The 13,155-nt window shown below is 43.6% G+C and overlaps 1 protein-coding gene across 1 annotated transcript; it reads right to left on the bottom strand.

The window, feature by feature from the left end:
• Positions 1–7,635: 7,635 nt before the first annotated feature.
• LOC133449096 (uncharacterized protein K02A2.6-like) lies at positions 7,636–11,729 on the bottom strand. The gene is given in 2 exon segments (XM_061728228.1): positions 7,636–8,468; positions 8,471–11,729. Coding segments are annotated over 2 exon segments (4,092 nt in total).
• Positions 11,730–13,155: the final 1,426 nt, after the last annotated feature.

The raw sequence follows: 13,155 nt of genomic DNA, 5'->3' as shown, positions 1-13,155 counted from the left end.
GTACAAGGATAACGCCAAAAAGCCAGCAATGTGATAATCTCATCTTTGCTCTTTGTCTTCTGCTCTCTGGGGACATTCACCAGAGTCCCAGCCCTAAATTTAACACCACAAGCAGCTTGCCTGGTGAGGTTGGAAAGTGCCATTTAACTACTCAACAGCTTCTTTCCAGCGATTGTTGTCCACCACAGGTCACTCAATAAGTCAACAGCTAATAATAAAAAAAACCAAGTACAGATCCCTAAACTCTGCAAACATTAAGCACAGCAGGTGGGACCTCTTCAAAACTGTTAATCAAGCCAAAATACTTTGGGATCCAAGAGCAAAACCTAAAGGGGTAATTGGAGGTCATTTAAACATTCACAGTATTATTGGGAAATGCGAACAAATCCAACATCTCATTGCAGACTCTAACTTGGACTACTTATTCCTATCAGAGACTTGGTTACATAAAACCTCTCCAAGTGTAGCTCTAAGCATCCCCGGATACAATATCTATGTGAGGGATCGATCTGAAGGAAGAGGAGGGGGATTGATTTGTTACATCCAAGACACAATCACCTGCACTCAAATTGATTGGAAGTGTGATTGAATATTACACTTTCTCCGCAAATTACCTTTATTCTCCTCGGCTTGTACAGACCACCCTCGTCTAAAATGTCATTTTTGACCAACTAAACCAGGGATCAGCAACCCGCGGCTCTAGAGCCACATGTGGCTCTTTAGCGCCGCCCTAGTGGCTCCCTGGAGCTTTTTTTCAAAAATGTTTGATCTTTTTTTCCTTTTTCTTTTTTCCTTTTTTCTTCTTTTTTCCTCTTTTTTTCCTTTTTTCTTATTTTTCCCTTTTTTTCTTTTTTCTTCCTTTTTCCTTTCCTTTTTAATCTCGACATTTTGACTTTTTTCTCAAAATTTTTACTTTTTTCTCGACTTTTCAACTTTTTTCTCGACATTTCGACTTTTTTCTCAAGATTGTACTTCAAAATTAATCTCGACATTTCAACTTTTTTCTCGAAATTTTGACTTTTTCCTCAACATTTCGACTTTTTTCTCGACATTTCAACTTTTTTCGTGAAATTTTTACTTTTTTCTCGACATTTCGACTTTTTTCTCAAGATTGTACTTCAACATTAATCTCGACATTTCGTCTTTTTTCTCGAAATTTCGACTTTTTCTCAACATTTTGACTTTTTCTCAACATTTTGACTTTTCTCTTGAAGTGCATAATGAAAAAAAAAATCTTCCCCAGTTATAACTAATATAGAAACATGCAGCATGTGTTGTCTTCATTCTAAGGCTTATACAAGACTTTTCATTTTTTGCGGCTCCAGACATATTTGTTTTTTGTGTTTTTGGTCCAATACGGCTCAACATTTTGGGTTGCCGACCCCTGGACTAAACCATCTAATGAAAGAGTGTGATTTTGACAAAGAGGGTGATTTAAATTGCATTTGTACATTTTTGAGTCACCTTCTTGTTGAATGGTGCTATGCAAATAAACTTGCCTTGCCTTTTTTTTTTTTTGCAAACCTAGGACATTGGAGTCACTGAGTTAACCACAAGATCCTCTATAGTCCAAAGCAAATGGGAGTCAAGCCGTCAGAAACCTCGACACTAAACTAAAGCAACCACACAGATTTAAGGTAAACTCCAAAACACAGTCAGACCTCCTGCTGGACCAATACTCAGCAACAAAGTAGTTTCACCAGTGTTTGACTGTGAATGTGGCTGCATTAAAAAATGTTTGGAGATGGGTGCAGTACAGCACAAATCCTATCCATGTACCTCCGTACTGTCACATCCACATTTAAACGTTCCCTTCTGAACACACACCTACACACAAGCTCTCTCTTTCCCTTGACAGGAGGGCGGCTGAGCCAGCAGCGATTAGCAGAACAGAGGTTTTCACCCTGTGGTGGAAGGGAAACTCATTTAGCAGTCACATTACTCTGCATAATACTCCATTAATGCCATGCAAATTAAATGTAATTAGAGGATGATTTAGCAGGATTCAATTCCAGTCAACAGATGATTCCAATACGGCTGAAATGGAGCCTCCGACGGCTGTGAGTGGGTTGTTTGTGCCCGTTTGACGGCAGGTAAGTCTGGAGAACCTGCAGACAAGAACAAAAGAATAAGTAAGTAGAAACATGGAATCAATCTGAGATTCAGTAACACAGAAGTGGATAGAAAACAGTGCAAAACACAAGAAAATACTGCGACTGGTCCGATATAATTATGAAAGTCAAAGTTGTGGGATGGATAAGGGGGAGGAAGGTAAACAAAAGCAAAAAAGCTTGGCTGAGGAGACACACATATATATATATATATATATATATATATATATATATATATATATATATATATATATATATATATATATATATATATATATATATATATATCGCAATAACTTTAAGTTGAATAGGGTAAAAGAAAAAATAATGATCTGACATTTTACTTTACTTTTTTGTGTTGTACATTTTATGGAACGAGAGATGAAGATTACCAGTGAAGTGGATAACTGAGCCGAATCTTTCCTTTTACACCAAATAAACAAACTCCTGAGAGCTGAGCAGGTGGTCAGTTAGTTTAACAGCAGATGCACGCAGTTAAAAGCTCGTTGATAAAGTTCACACTTCATCAAACAGCTGAGCTGATGAAGACAAAACAAACACTTTGACGGACTGTTTTTTTGCTGATTGATTAATGGTAGAACTACAATTTGATATTCACCTGAGTCACGCTAACGGAAAAGACAAAGTCCCTGCGCAGAAGGCACATAAATATCACATATTTTACTGAACGCAGCCATTAAACATTCACGCAGCTGCAAGAAACAGTAAGAGATCTAGTGGACGACATGAGATAAACTAATTGGAGGTGGTAGCTTGCGCAGCTCAAGTGTGGAAGTGTGGTTTAGAAGCACTTTGACTGTCAAATATTTGCATCTGCTTATGTGAACCCTGCCTTACCAAAAGGGAAAGGAAGACGCAGTCAAGCGAAAGGGGTTTTGATAAGTCTAGGAAGGAATCAAAAGTAAAGTCTTTAAGTCCATTGGTTTCCTTCGATATCCCACAACGTGAAGCACTAAGGTCAATTACTATTGGCTCCCAATCTCCTGCATTTTCTGTCTCCTAAACACCAAACCATGACATCTACAGCAGTTTGATCAGCGGTGTTGGATTCTAATGTCTCGGTTGGTGAATCCTTCAAAAGTTTGGACCTAGAAATGTGACACGACGGAAAAACTCCAAAGCCAAAGAACGACCTTGCCCTGAATCTCACCATTTAGGCTGCCATTAAATGCCATACATAAAATCAGACCAATCTTAACACTCAAGGCCTCATAATTTACATCCAGAATTTGCCATTATTAAGGCCCGAGCACTGACAGTGCGGAGGCCCAATTGTATCTGTAGGAATTGGTATTTTCCTTCTTCTGACGAAATGAGGGCCTTTTTGCCCCCCTAAACGTGCCCCAAAACTCAAAACATTTTGCATGCAAGCCAGGCCTGGTGATAAATTTGATATTTAATGGTTTGCATTAATGGGTGTGGCAAAATGGCTCAACAGCGCCCCCTAGAAAACTTTGTGCCTCAAGCCCCACAATACGGTTTGACGTACATGCACGAAAATCGGTACACACCTGTATCATGTCGCAACTTAAAGAAAAGTGTCTTGGCGCCATGGCCGAAACTGAACAGGAAGTCAGCCATTTTGAATTAATCCTGTAATTTTGGTGCAATTTATGTAATTCCTTCAGCAGTTAATACGGCCCAAACCGTAACGTGCCCCCAGGTGTGTTATACATCAAAATGTGCGTCTCCATCCTGCGATAACGCGCCTTACTTATCTCAGTTAAAAGCATTACGGTGGCGACGCTAGACGCCAAAAAGCGTGTGGGTGGTGTCATCGGACTCGGTTTTGAGTACTTGACCTTTATTGGCATGAATTAGCCCCGTCCCTTCTTCTGATTGCTCAATATTTGATAGTTCCTATTTTCTGCCATAACTTTTGAATGGTTTGATATAGAGAGTCGTGGGTGGTTTCATCCGCTAAATGTCCAGGCCTGAAGAATCTACATGCAAGTCATACAAGCTTCCACTGCAGCCTGAACATGCACAAGGGTGCGAGGGCCCGTTCATCGCTGCTTGCAGCTTTAATTTACATTTTACTTACTATCCAGGCAATGCCATAACGTAATGCATGTTGACTCATTACATCTAGTTATAAAATGTATTTTTACAGCACTTTTAGTGCCTTTTAAGAATAGATGAGAGGAGATAGGCCAGATGGATAATGACAAGACGAAGACTTTCACAAAGAGACATCTTTCATGGAGGGGTTTGAAAGTAGCTACAAACCCAGCGTGTGCGACCTCAGTGGCATGGACTTCCCTCAGATGAGGCTTTAATGGAAAAGTCCTGATCTTCCTCAGTCACCAACTGTCACCTGATATTTGTGCGGCGCTATCTGTGTACCTGAATGCTGAAGAGAATAAGTACCAGGTCAAAAAGCCTGATATGTACTTGGGGGCGAAGCCGTATATGCCTTTAGAGGTAAAATAAGAGATATCTTAAAAGCCAGAGCATCGAGGCAACGACAGAGGTGTTTGTGTTTATTAAAAGCCCAGTTATATAATCTTGTTTGCAGCGTTTTTAACTGATTGCAGGTGCTGGTGGGTTCCCTAATGGAGAACTGAGTTAGATTAAAATGTGCAAAGTTGTTTGCAGTTAAAAGAAATGACCTGATTTTTGATATTGTGTAACGATGAAGTGACCTCACAGAGCTAAAATTAAGTTTTACAGGAAATTAAAAGGCAAATTTATGACCAGAGTCACAGCAGAGTTGTTTTGAATATTGAGCAACATCAGAAAATGAACTGATTTCATCCTCTGGCCGGTGTTTTGGGGCCATCCTGTCAAACTGTAACGATTCTCCACGTTAACGTTTCACAGCGTTCATTTCGCCCTCGTTGTGCTTTCGTTTGAACCTCACTAAGAAAACAGTGACATAACGCTGTTCCACCTCTGATTGTTTCACACAGTACAGGAAACAAGAAGTAAAGGCACTACAGCTGCATGATGATCTGGCAGCGTGAACCGAAACACCTAGTTGTTATAGCGGTTATTTGGACAATGTTGCATTTGATGTCTTATTTATATCTGTACTCAGTGTACAAAACTTTGGAACTGGGACTTCATTTTGTGCGCTTGCTAATCAAGTAACACAACAAGAGGTGCAAAAAATTATTTACAAAAGAGACCCATCATAACCAGGGCCTGATCACCTAAAAAAAAAAGATACCTCTCTTTGGTCTAAGGATAATATAAACAAAACAATCCCTTATGTAATATCAGCTACACAAGATGTGGTAAATGGAAAAGGGCTGCGGGAGGTTTTGTAGCATTGGCTTGTATATGTACAGTAAAACCTAGTAATTTTCTTTTGTCTGCTCACACACTTACCACAGATTTCTGTTTTTATTCGAATACTTGTGATGTCAAATGTAGTTCCTTCTAAGTCTCATCACTCAGTCAGATCCGAGGAGTCCGTTCTGATCCCACGATAAACAAATGTAGAACTGTAGTACTGCGAGTCCACCGTCTCTCGCCATAAATTACAGACCTGGAATTAGGATTTGTTTCCTCAGAGTTGGGATTTGTTCTTCTTGAGTCTGCAGATCCAAAAAAGTGAAGATGTAGTAACTTCACTTGAAAAAGGACCAGGACTCAGTCGTCAAGTTTTGATTCTTTATCTCCAAAAACTGGCAGGAACAAACACATAGATGTATTATATAACTGGATACAGGATCGAAAATGGCTGCCCATTCATTTCAATGGAGTTTGCTCACCCAGCGCATCCGCCGAAAAAATTTCTGACTTCCTGGTTTACTTCCTGGTACACGGGCCCATAGAGCATGCGCAGTTGAGTCACCTCCCATGATGCTCTGGGGCCTCCCATCATGCCCCGGGGCAATGTGAACGAGCCCTGCGCGCTCTGGACAAGCGCTGCGCGCTCATGAGTCCTTCAGACCGGTAATGATAGATGTACACAATGAAATTAGGGATTTATAGGGCAAATCAACCGATGCTGTTCTCAAAGTCATGGTTATAGACTATACATGGTTCATTTGTGTGTGTTTTTTAATTAAAGATAAAACGAGTCATTTTTATTTAAGATGAGACACCCCAGGTTAATAGGCTAAAATAGGGTAAAAATGTAAATAGCAGGTATCACCATGAAACTTCCCAAGTTTATTACTTACATTAAGACAAATATTTTTTGTATTACAAGTTTTGTCAAGTATTATGTTTAAATATGTCAAATATTATGTTTAAATGTGGTTAATTTGTGGAGTTTTATTTTTTGGAGTAAGGATAAAACGAGTCATCTTTATAAAAACAAACAAACAAAAAAACACATGGGATTCCCCACAATAACACAAGCTGTCATATGCTATTTATCTATATACCTTTGGGTAAATCTTTTTGTCTATTAATGATCGTGCAGTCCGAATGTTAGGCGTAATTAACTTTGCATTTTCTCTGATTCTTTTACAGCTTCTGGGCTCACATTAAGTGTTATTCCTGCCTGATATCTTATTTTCACAAACCATACACCGTTGCTATTAAACATTTCCGTCTGTGATCCCCCTGGTCAGGGCGTTTAGACCGAGTGTGACCTGAGCGTCCCACCTGAGCTCTGTGCCATAGCGCGCAGCTCCAGCTCAATGAATGACAGAGGGTCTCCTGCTCAGCTGCTGCTCAACACTGATCAGAGCAGCTCCCCCTCGTTTACTGAGGTTTAATTATAAACCCAATGTCTTTTGTCATGGAAAAAAAAATTAAGAGACCACAAAAACACACCTTTGAGCCGTGTTTTCCACTTTTCTGAGTGATTATTCCGCCGAACGGCTTAGATTCAGCCATGCTCGTTCCCGAGACACACACGACCGCGCTTTGCGAGTGCACGGACAAAGCCGTGACGTCACGCCCAGAAAGAGACTTTTCTTTGACTTTTCTGGCCGTTATAAAACATTTTTGACGGATATAAAGTCCATGACTTAAAAATATAGAATACAAAGATTAGTAATTGCCGGTGATTACAGCTGGAGGTGTCCTGTGAACAGTTTTAGAGGCTTCTCTTTTACTATTGGGGTCTATGGGAAAAAAGCTTTCTGGGCCCCATGGGATTTTTTGTTGCAGTACCGCGGCTGGCCACTGGGAAAAATCGGCGTGCCTGCTGAGCGTGAGACTGGGGGCCTGAACAAACAGTACTAAAAACATGTGGCATTCAAGATGGCTGCACTCCTCTAACACTCCTGGCAGGAAGAGGAAGTGGGCCTTTTCAACCTGGCCATAAAAGACCATAGGCACCTGCTAACAGCGCCATCCCCTGACAGGATGCATATATAGCAACCTATGGAAATCCCACAGCAAGACCCTTACATAAATACATAGGCTACCACACTTCTCCCCCCTTAGATTTCAACCTCAAACTGCCAAAACAAAACAAACACCATTTTCATTTTCCTTAGCCTACTCAAGTGCATACATAATATTTACACATCCCAAACTGATACAAGTGATTTTTTTTCTTTTTATTTCTTTTCCACAATATCCAAAAAATAAACACTTAAAGAACCAGTCTGTCCGGAGGTCTATGAGCCCACTGTGATTTGCGCACTACAGGTGTTCTCACAGTCACTGGTGATGGTGGTTTTGGAGGCATTGGTGATGGAGACATGAGAGGAGTCCGTGCATGTGTAGAAGAATCGTCTTTTTGTTCAGGGGGCACAGACAGCTCTGCTAGGGTGTCTCTCTCAGGTACAGGCATCATTCCACCTGCTCCCTCAGTCGGAGAACTCCCCGATGGCAACTGTGTGACTGTCTCTGTGTCTGGACTGGCATCATAACGCAGGCGCACATGGTCTTGATGTCTGCGAAACTCCCGTCCGTCCCTCAGTTTGACCACATGTGAGACTGGACCACTCTGCCTACGGATGACCCCAGGCAGCCATTTCTGGTTGTTGTTATGGCTAAAGTCCTTCACATAGACATTGTCACCTGGTTTCAACTGTCTTTCTCGGGCATGTTGATCATGTCCCTCTTTCATTTTCTCCTGCTTCCTCTCCACCTTTGCTTTCAGGTCTGGACGCAGTAGGTCCAGTTTAGACTTGGGCCGACGGCCCATCAACATCTCTGCTGGTGTGCGTCCCGTAGTTGTCTGTGGAGTGAGGCGGTAGTTAAACAGGAAACGTGACAGCCGGGTGCTGATGGAGTCTCCTGTCAACCGCTTCAGGCCCGCCTTCACTGTCTGAACCGCCTTCTCTGCCAATCCATTTGAAGCCGGATGGAAAGGAGCAGTCCGGATGTGAAGAATGCCATTCTGCTGAAAGAAATCACTGAACAGCTCACTGGTGAACGTCGGGCCATTATCACTCACCAGAGAATCCGGCAATCCGTGGCGAACACTTGCCTGAGTTTACCTATGGTTGATGGGGCGGTGATGTTGCTCATGATGTGGGCCTCTATCCATTTGGAATGGGCGTCGACCATGATCAGGAACATCTGCCCCATAAAAGGGCCTGCAAAGTCCACATGCAGCCTAGACCATGGACGGTCTGGCCACTCCCATGGGTGCAGTGGTGCTGGTGGTGACAGGTTTTGGTTAATCTGGCATTGTGTACATGATTTCACCTTGTACTCCAGCTCCAGATCCATTTTCGGCCACCAGACATAGGACCTTGCAAAGCTCTTCATCCGAGACACCCCTGGGTGAGTCTCGTGAATCTCCTCCACAATCCGTGGACGAGCTGGCCGTGGCACGACCACTCTCGCGCCCCACAGAATGCATCCATCTTGCAAACTCAGTTCAGTCTTTCGCTTTGCATAGGGTTTGAGAGCCTCACTCTCCACTGCACCGGGCCACCCCTGCAACAGGAAAGTCTTTACTTGAGACAGCACTGGATCTCTGTCCGTCCACTGTCTGATCTGGGCTGCCTTCACAGGTGTCTCCGCCACTCTCTGCAAGGAAAACACAGTCTCGGGCGGCACATATGAACTAGCAGGTGTATCAGGTAAAGGCAGTCTACTCAGTGCATCTGCATTTGAATTATCTTTACCTGCTCTGTACACAATTGTGTACTGGTAGGCGGACAAGGTGAGGGCCCAACGCTGTATTCTCGCTGAGGCCAGCGGTGGAATGCATTTAGACTCGCTGAACAGGCTCATCAGCGGTTTATGGTCCGTGTAGATGGTAAATGAACGGCCATACAGGTACTGATGGAACCGTTTCACAGCGAACACAATGGCCAGCCCCTCCTTGTCCAACTGAGAGTAACCTCTCTCGGCCGAGTTCAGGGTGCGGGAGGCGAACCCAATGGGCTTCTCAGATCCATCCTCCATTATATGGGAGAGTACTGCCCCCACGCCATAGGGCGAGGCATCACAGGAAAGCGTGATCTCTTTGGCTGGGTCATAGTGAACAAGCAATTTTGCGGAGTGGAGTAGCCCTTTCACTTCTCTGAATGCTCTCTCCTGATCTTTCCCCCACTGCCACTTAGTGTCGTTGTGCAGCAGCTTGTACAGTGGGGCCAGGACCTGGGAGAGGTCCTGCAGGAACTTGCCATAATAGTTCACTAGACCAAGAAATGATCTGAGTTCGGGTACAGACTTTGGGCTTGGTGCCTCCTTAATGGCTCGCACTTTGTCCTCCAAGGGCCAAAGCCCCTCGGCTGTGACCTTGTGACCTAGGTAGGTCACACTGGGTGCCATGAACACACACTTGCGACGTTTCAACCGCAGGCCAGCATCCTGCATCTTTTTCAGCACCTGCTCAAGGTTGGCCAGATGCTCTTCCTCCGTGGCCCCCGTGATCAAGATGTCATCAAGAAACACGGCCACATGAGGAATCCCCTGCAGCAAAGTGTCCATGGTTCTTTGGAAAATGGCAGGGCTGGATGCCACTCCAAACACTAGGCGGTTGTACTTGAATAACCCCTTGTGTGTGTTGACGGTGACAAACTCCTTAGACTCCTCGTCCAGCAGCAACTGCTGGTAGGCATGGCTCATGTCCAGCTTCGTGAAGAGCTTCCCCCCTGACAGGTTCGCGAAAAGGTCATCGACGCGTGGCAACGGATACTCCTCCTGCGTAGAACCTTGATTCACTGTCAGCTTGTAGTCCCCGCATATCCTTGCCGTTTTATCTTCCTTTAACACTGGAACAATAGGAGCTGCCCACCTGGAAAATTGAACAGGCTCTATAATGCCCAATTTCTGCAGACGGTTCAGTTCCTCTTCCACAATACCTTTCATGGCATAAGGCACTGGCCTGGGCTTGAAGAACCGTGGCTTGGCGTCAGAGTCCATATGCAGCTTCACTGCCACGCCCTTCAATGTGCCCAGCTCATCCTTGAACACCTTACTGTAGCGCTGCAGAATGTCCTCCATTGAGTGTGTGTGGGCATACTTAATTTCATGCCAGTTCAAGCGGAGTTTGCGAAGCCAATCACGGCCCAATAGACTAGGACCGCTCCCTGTGGCTATCACCAGCCTGGCTGCAGCTCTCTGGCCCCCAGTTGCAATGTCCACATATAACACCCCCAAGTGAGGTATGGGCTGGCCCGTATAAGTCCTGAGCTTGAGCTTTGATGGCCTGATAGGAGGCAGACTTGGCCCCCACGACGCCCTATAGGTCTCCTCACTTATGACTGAGGCCGTAGCTCCGGAATCAATTTCAAACTTAATGTCTTGGCCATTAACGGCCACAGTAGCATAATACGGCTCAGGTGGCTCCTCGTCTGTTTCCACGCCATACATGTTATATGAACACGCAGCCTCCCCCTCCTCCTCTTCTAGGTGGTGTGTGGCTGCTTGTTCCTGGGACTGCTGAGGTTTCCTCCCCCCAGGCTTAACTCTGCCCTTAGAGCTTCTGCACCTTTTTGCCAAATGGCCCCGCTTATTGCATGCATGACAGACAGCATCTTTAAATTTACAGTCATTTGCATAGTGTGACCCCCCACACCTAAAGCACTCCACCCGTTTTCCTGGCCTACCAGTCTCTTTCCTGACTTGGTACACTGCCCCTGCCTGTGACCCATTTCCTTTTTGGATATCCTTGACATCATTTGCAGCCATTTCCATGCCCTGGGAAATGTCAAAGGCCTTCTGAAAAGTCAATGGTGGCGTTTCCCCCAGCAGGCGGCGCTGAATGGCGTTCTCATTAATGCCACAGACTAATCTATCACGGAGCATGTCATCAAGCACTGCTCCAAAATCACAATGTTCAGATAGCTGGCGTAGCTCGGCTACAAAGTTGGACACTGACTGACCTTGCCTCCTGAAATGGCTGTGGAATTTAAACCGTTGCACAATTACAGAGGGTTTTGGGTTGTGGTGGTTTGCCACGAGAAGGACAATGTCATCATAAGACAAATCTCCTGGTTTCCGTGGAGTGGCTAAGTTCCTTATTAATTTGTAGGTCTTTGCCCCACACACACTCAGGAGAATGGAGCGCTTTTTAGCCTCCTCCGTAATGTCATTTGCAGAGAAAAAGTGTCCCAACCTTTCCTCGTACTCCGTCCATTCTTCGTCTCCCTCCACAAACTCACTGATAGCTCCAAACATTGCCATCTGAACACGCTGACCGTCGGCCACTGCCACGTCCTGTCCCACGCCTTGGTTCTGCTCGCCTTGGCTCTCTGCTGAGTCACTGCTGCTGCTGCTCATAATCCAACTTCAGCAAAAACATAATCCATTTTGAGCAAAAATAATAATCCAAATTATCCTCGTCGCCAAAAATATGTAGTAACTTCACTTGAAAAAGGACCAGGACTCAGTCGTCAAGTTTTGATTCTTTATCTCCAAAAACTGGCAGGAACAAACAGTACAAAAAACATGTGGCATTCAAGATGGCTGCACTCCTCTAACACTCCTGGCAGGAAGAGGAAGTGGGCCTTTTCAACCTGGCCATAAAAGACCATAGGCACCTGCTAACAGCGCCATCCCCTGACAGGATGCATATATAGCAACCTATGGAAATCCCACAGCAAGACCCTTACATAAATACATATAGGCTACCACACAGTTTATTCACCTGGATCTGCAGCTAACTCTTCCATCACTTACACTCTTCCAACACAGCAGGAGGGCGAAAATGTCACAATTCACACCGACTTACAAACACCACTAAATAAATGGTGGCCAACATTCAGACTTTGTCACTGTATTTCTTTTTTTTTTAGATCACTCTAGTGACATCTTTAAAAAAAACTGACTAACAACAAATCTGGGGACTTTTTTCACTTTTTACTGAAGACTTTTGGAGACTCTAACGTAGTAAAAGCTCAAACTGTTCTCACTCTTCTCAGTGAGCCGCTGGTGCTGCCGTAGGCCCCGCCTCCATTCCAGCACTGGCCTGTAGTCAGAATAACGGAGGAATTACTGTGACATTAAACAAAAAAAAGGATCAAAATAAGAGAAATTAAATTGTAGTTCTGAATATATGTGGGTGTTATATTTTTTATTTATAATACCACAACTTTATTTCTCTCACCTACTGTTGGAGTTTTAAACAAATTATTATTATTTTCAAATTCTTGCTTATTTTTCATTTGTCACACACATACACATATACATATACATATGTTTGTTTGAACTCTGTCTAAACCTTTTTTTTTACCTCCTCTTATGTTTCCAAGCTGTTTATTTTCCTGCTGTTCAAAGGTTGTGTTCCTGGTCCTCAGTTTTGGCTTCAATCAGTAAATTAATTTTCTTTTCTTAACGATATCTGCCTCCTGAATGTCTTCACCTGAGTTACTACCACTCAAAGGTGAAATATCTAGCTACAGCCCACCCACACGCTCCTGCTGTATTTGTTTTTCACTGATTAAATTGCTTTTCTCTGCTTCAGGATATTTATCAACATCTGATACGAAGCATCTCCAGAGGCTTGTACCTATAAAACCACCTACAGTTATATCAAATTACACGCTACAGGAAGATGTTCCCTTTGGCCTTTGCATGTATATTAGTACAAATAATATGACACAATTGATTAAATTTAAGTGAAGCACATCAGTAATGTTAAGGATGGATGAAGCACAAATGGATTAAAATGACCTCTGCTCCTCAAACTTTATTTATAAAGCACCTT

This window comes from Cololabis saira, chromosome 8 (genome assembly GCF_033807715.1).
Source record: "Cololabis saira isolate AMF1-May2022 chromosome 8, fColSai1.1, whole genome shotgun sequence".
Classification (NCBI taxonomy): domain Eukaryota; kingdom Metazoa; phylum Chordata; class Actinopteri; order Beloniformes; family Belonidae; genus Cololabis; species Cololabis saira.
Note: the sequence above shows the minus strand (reverse complement) of the source record. Positions and strands in the feature narration are given on the sequence as shown.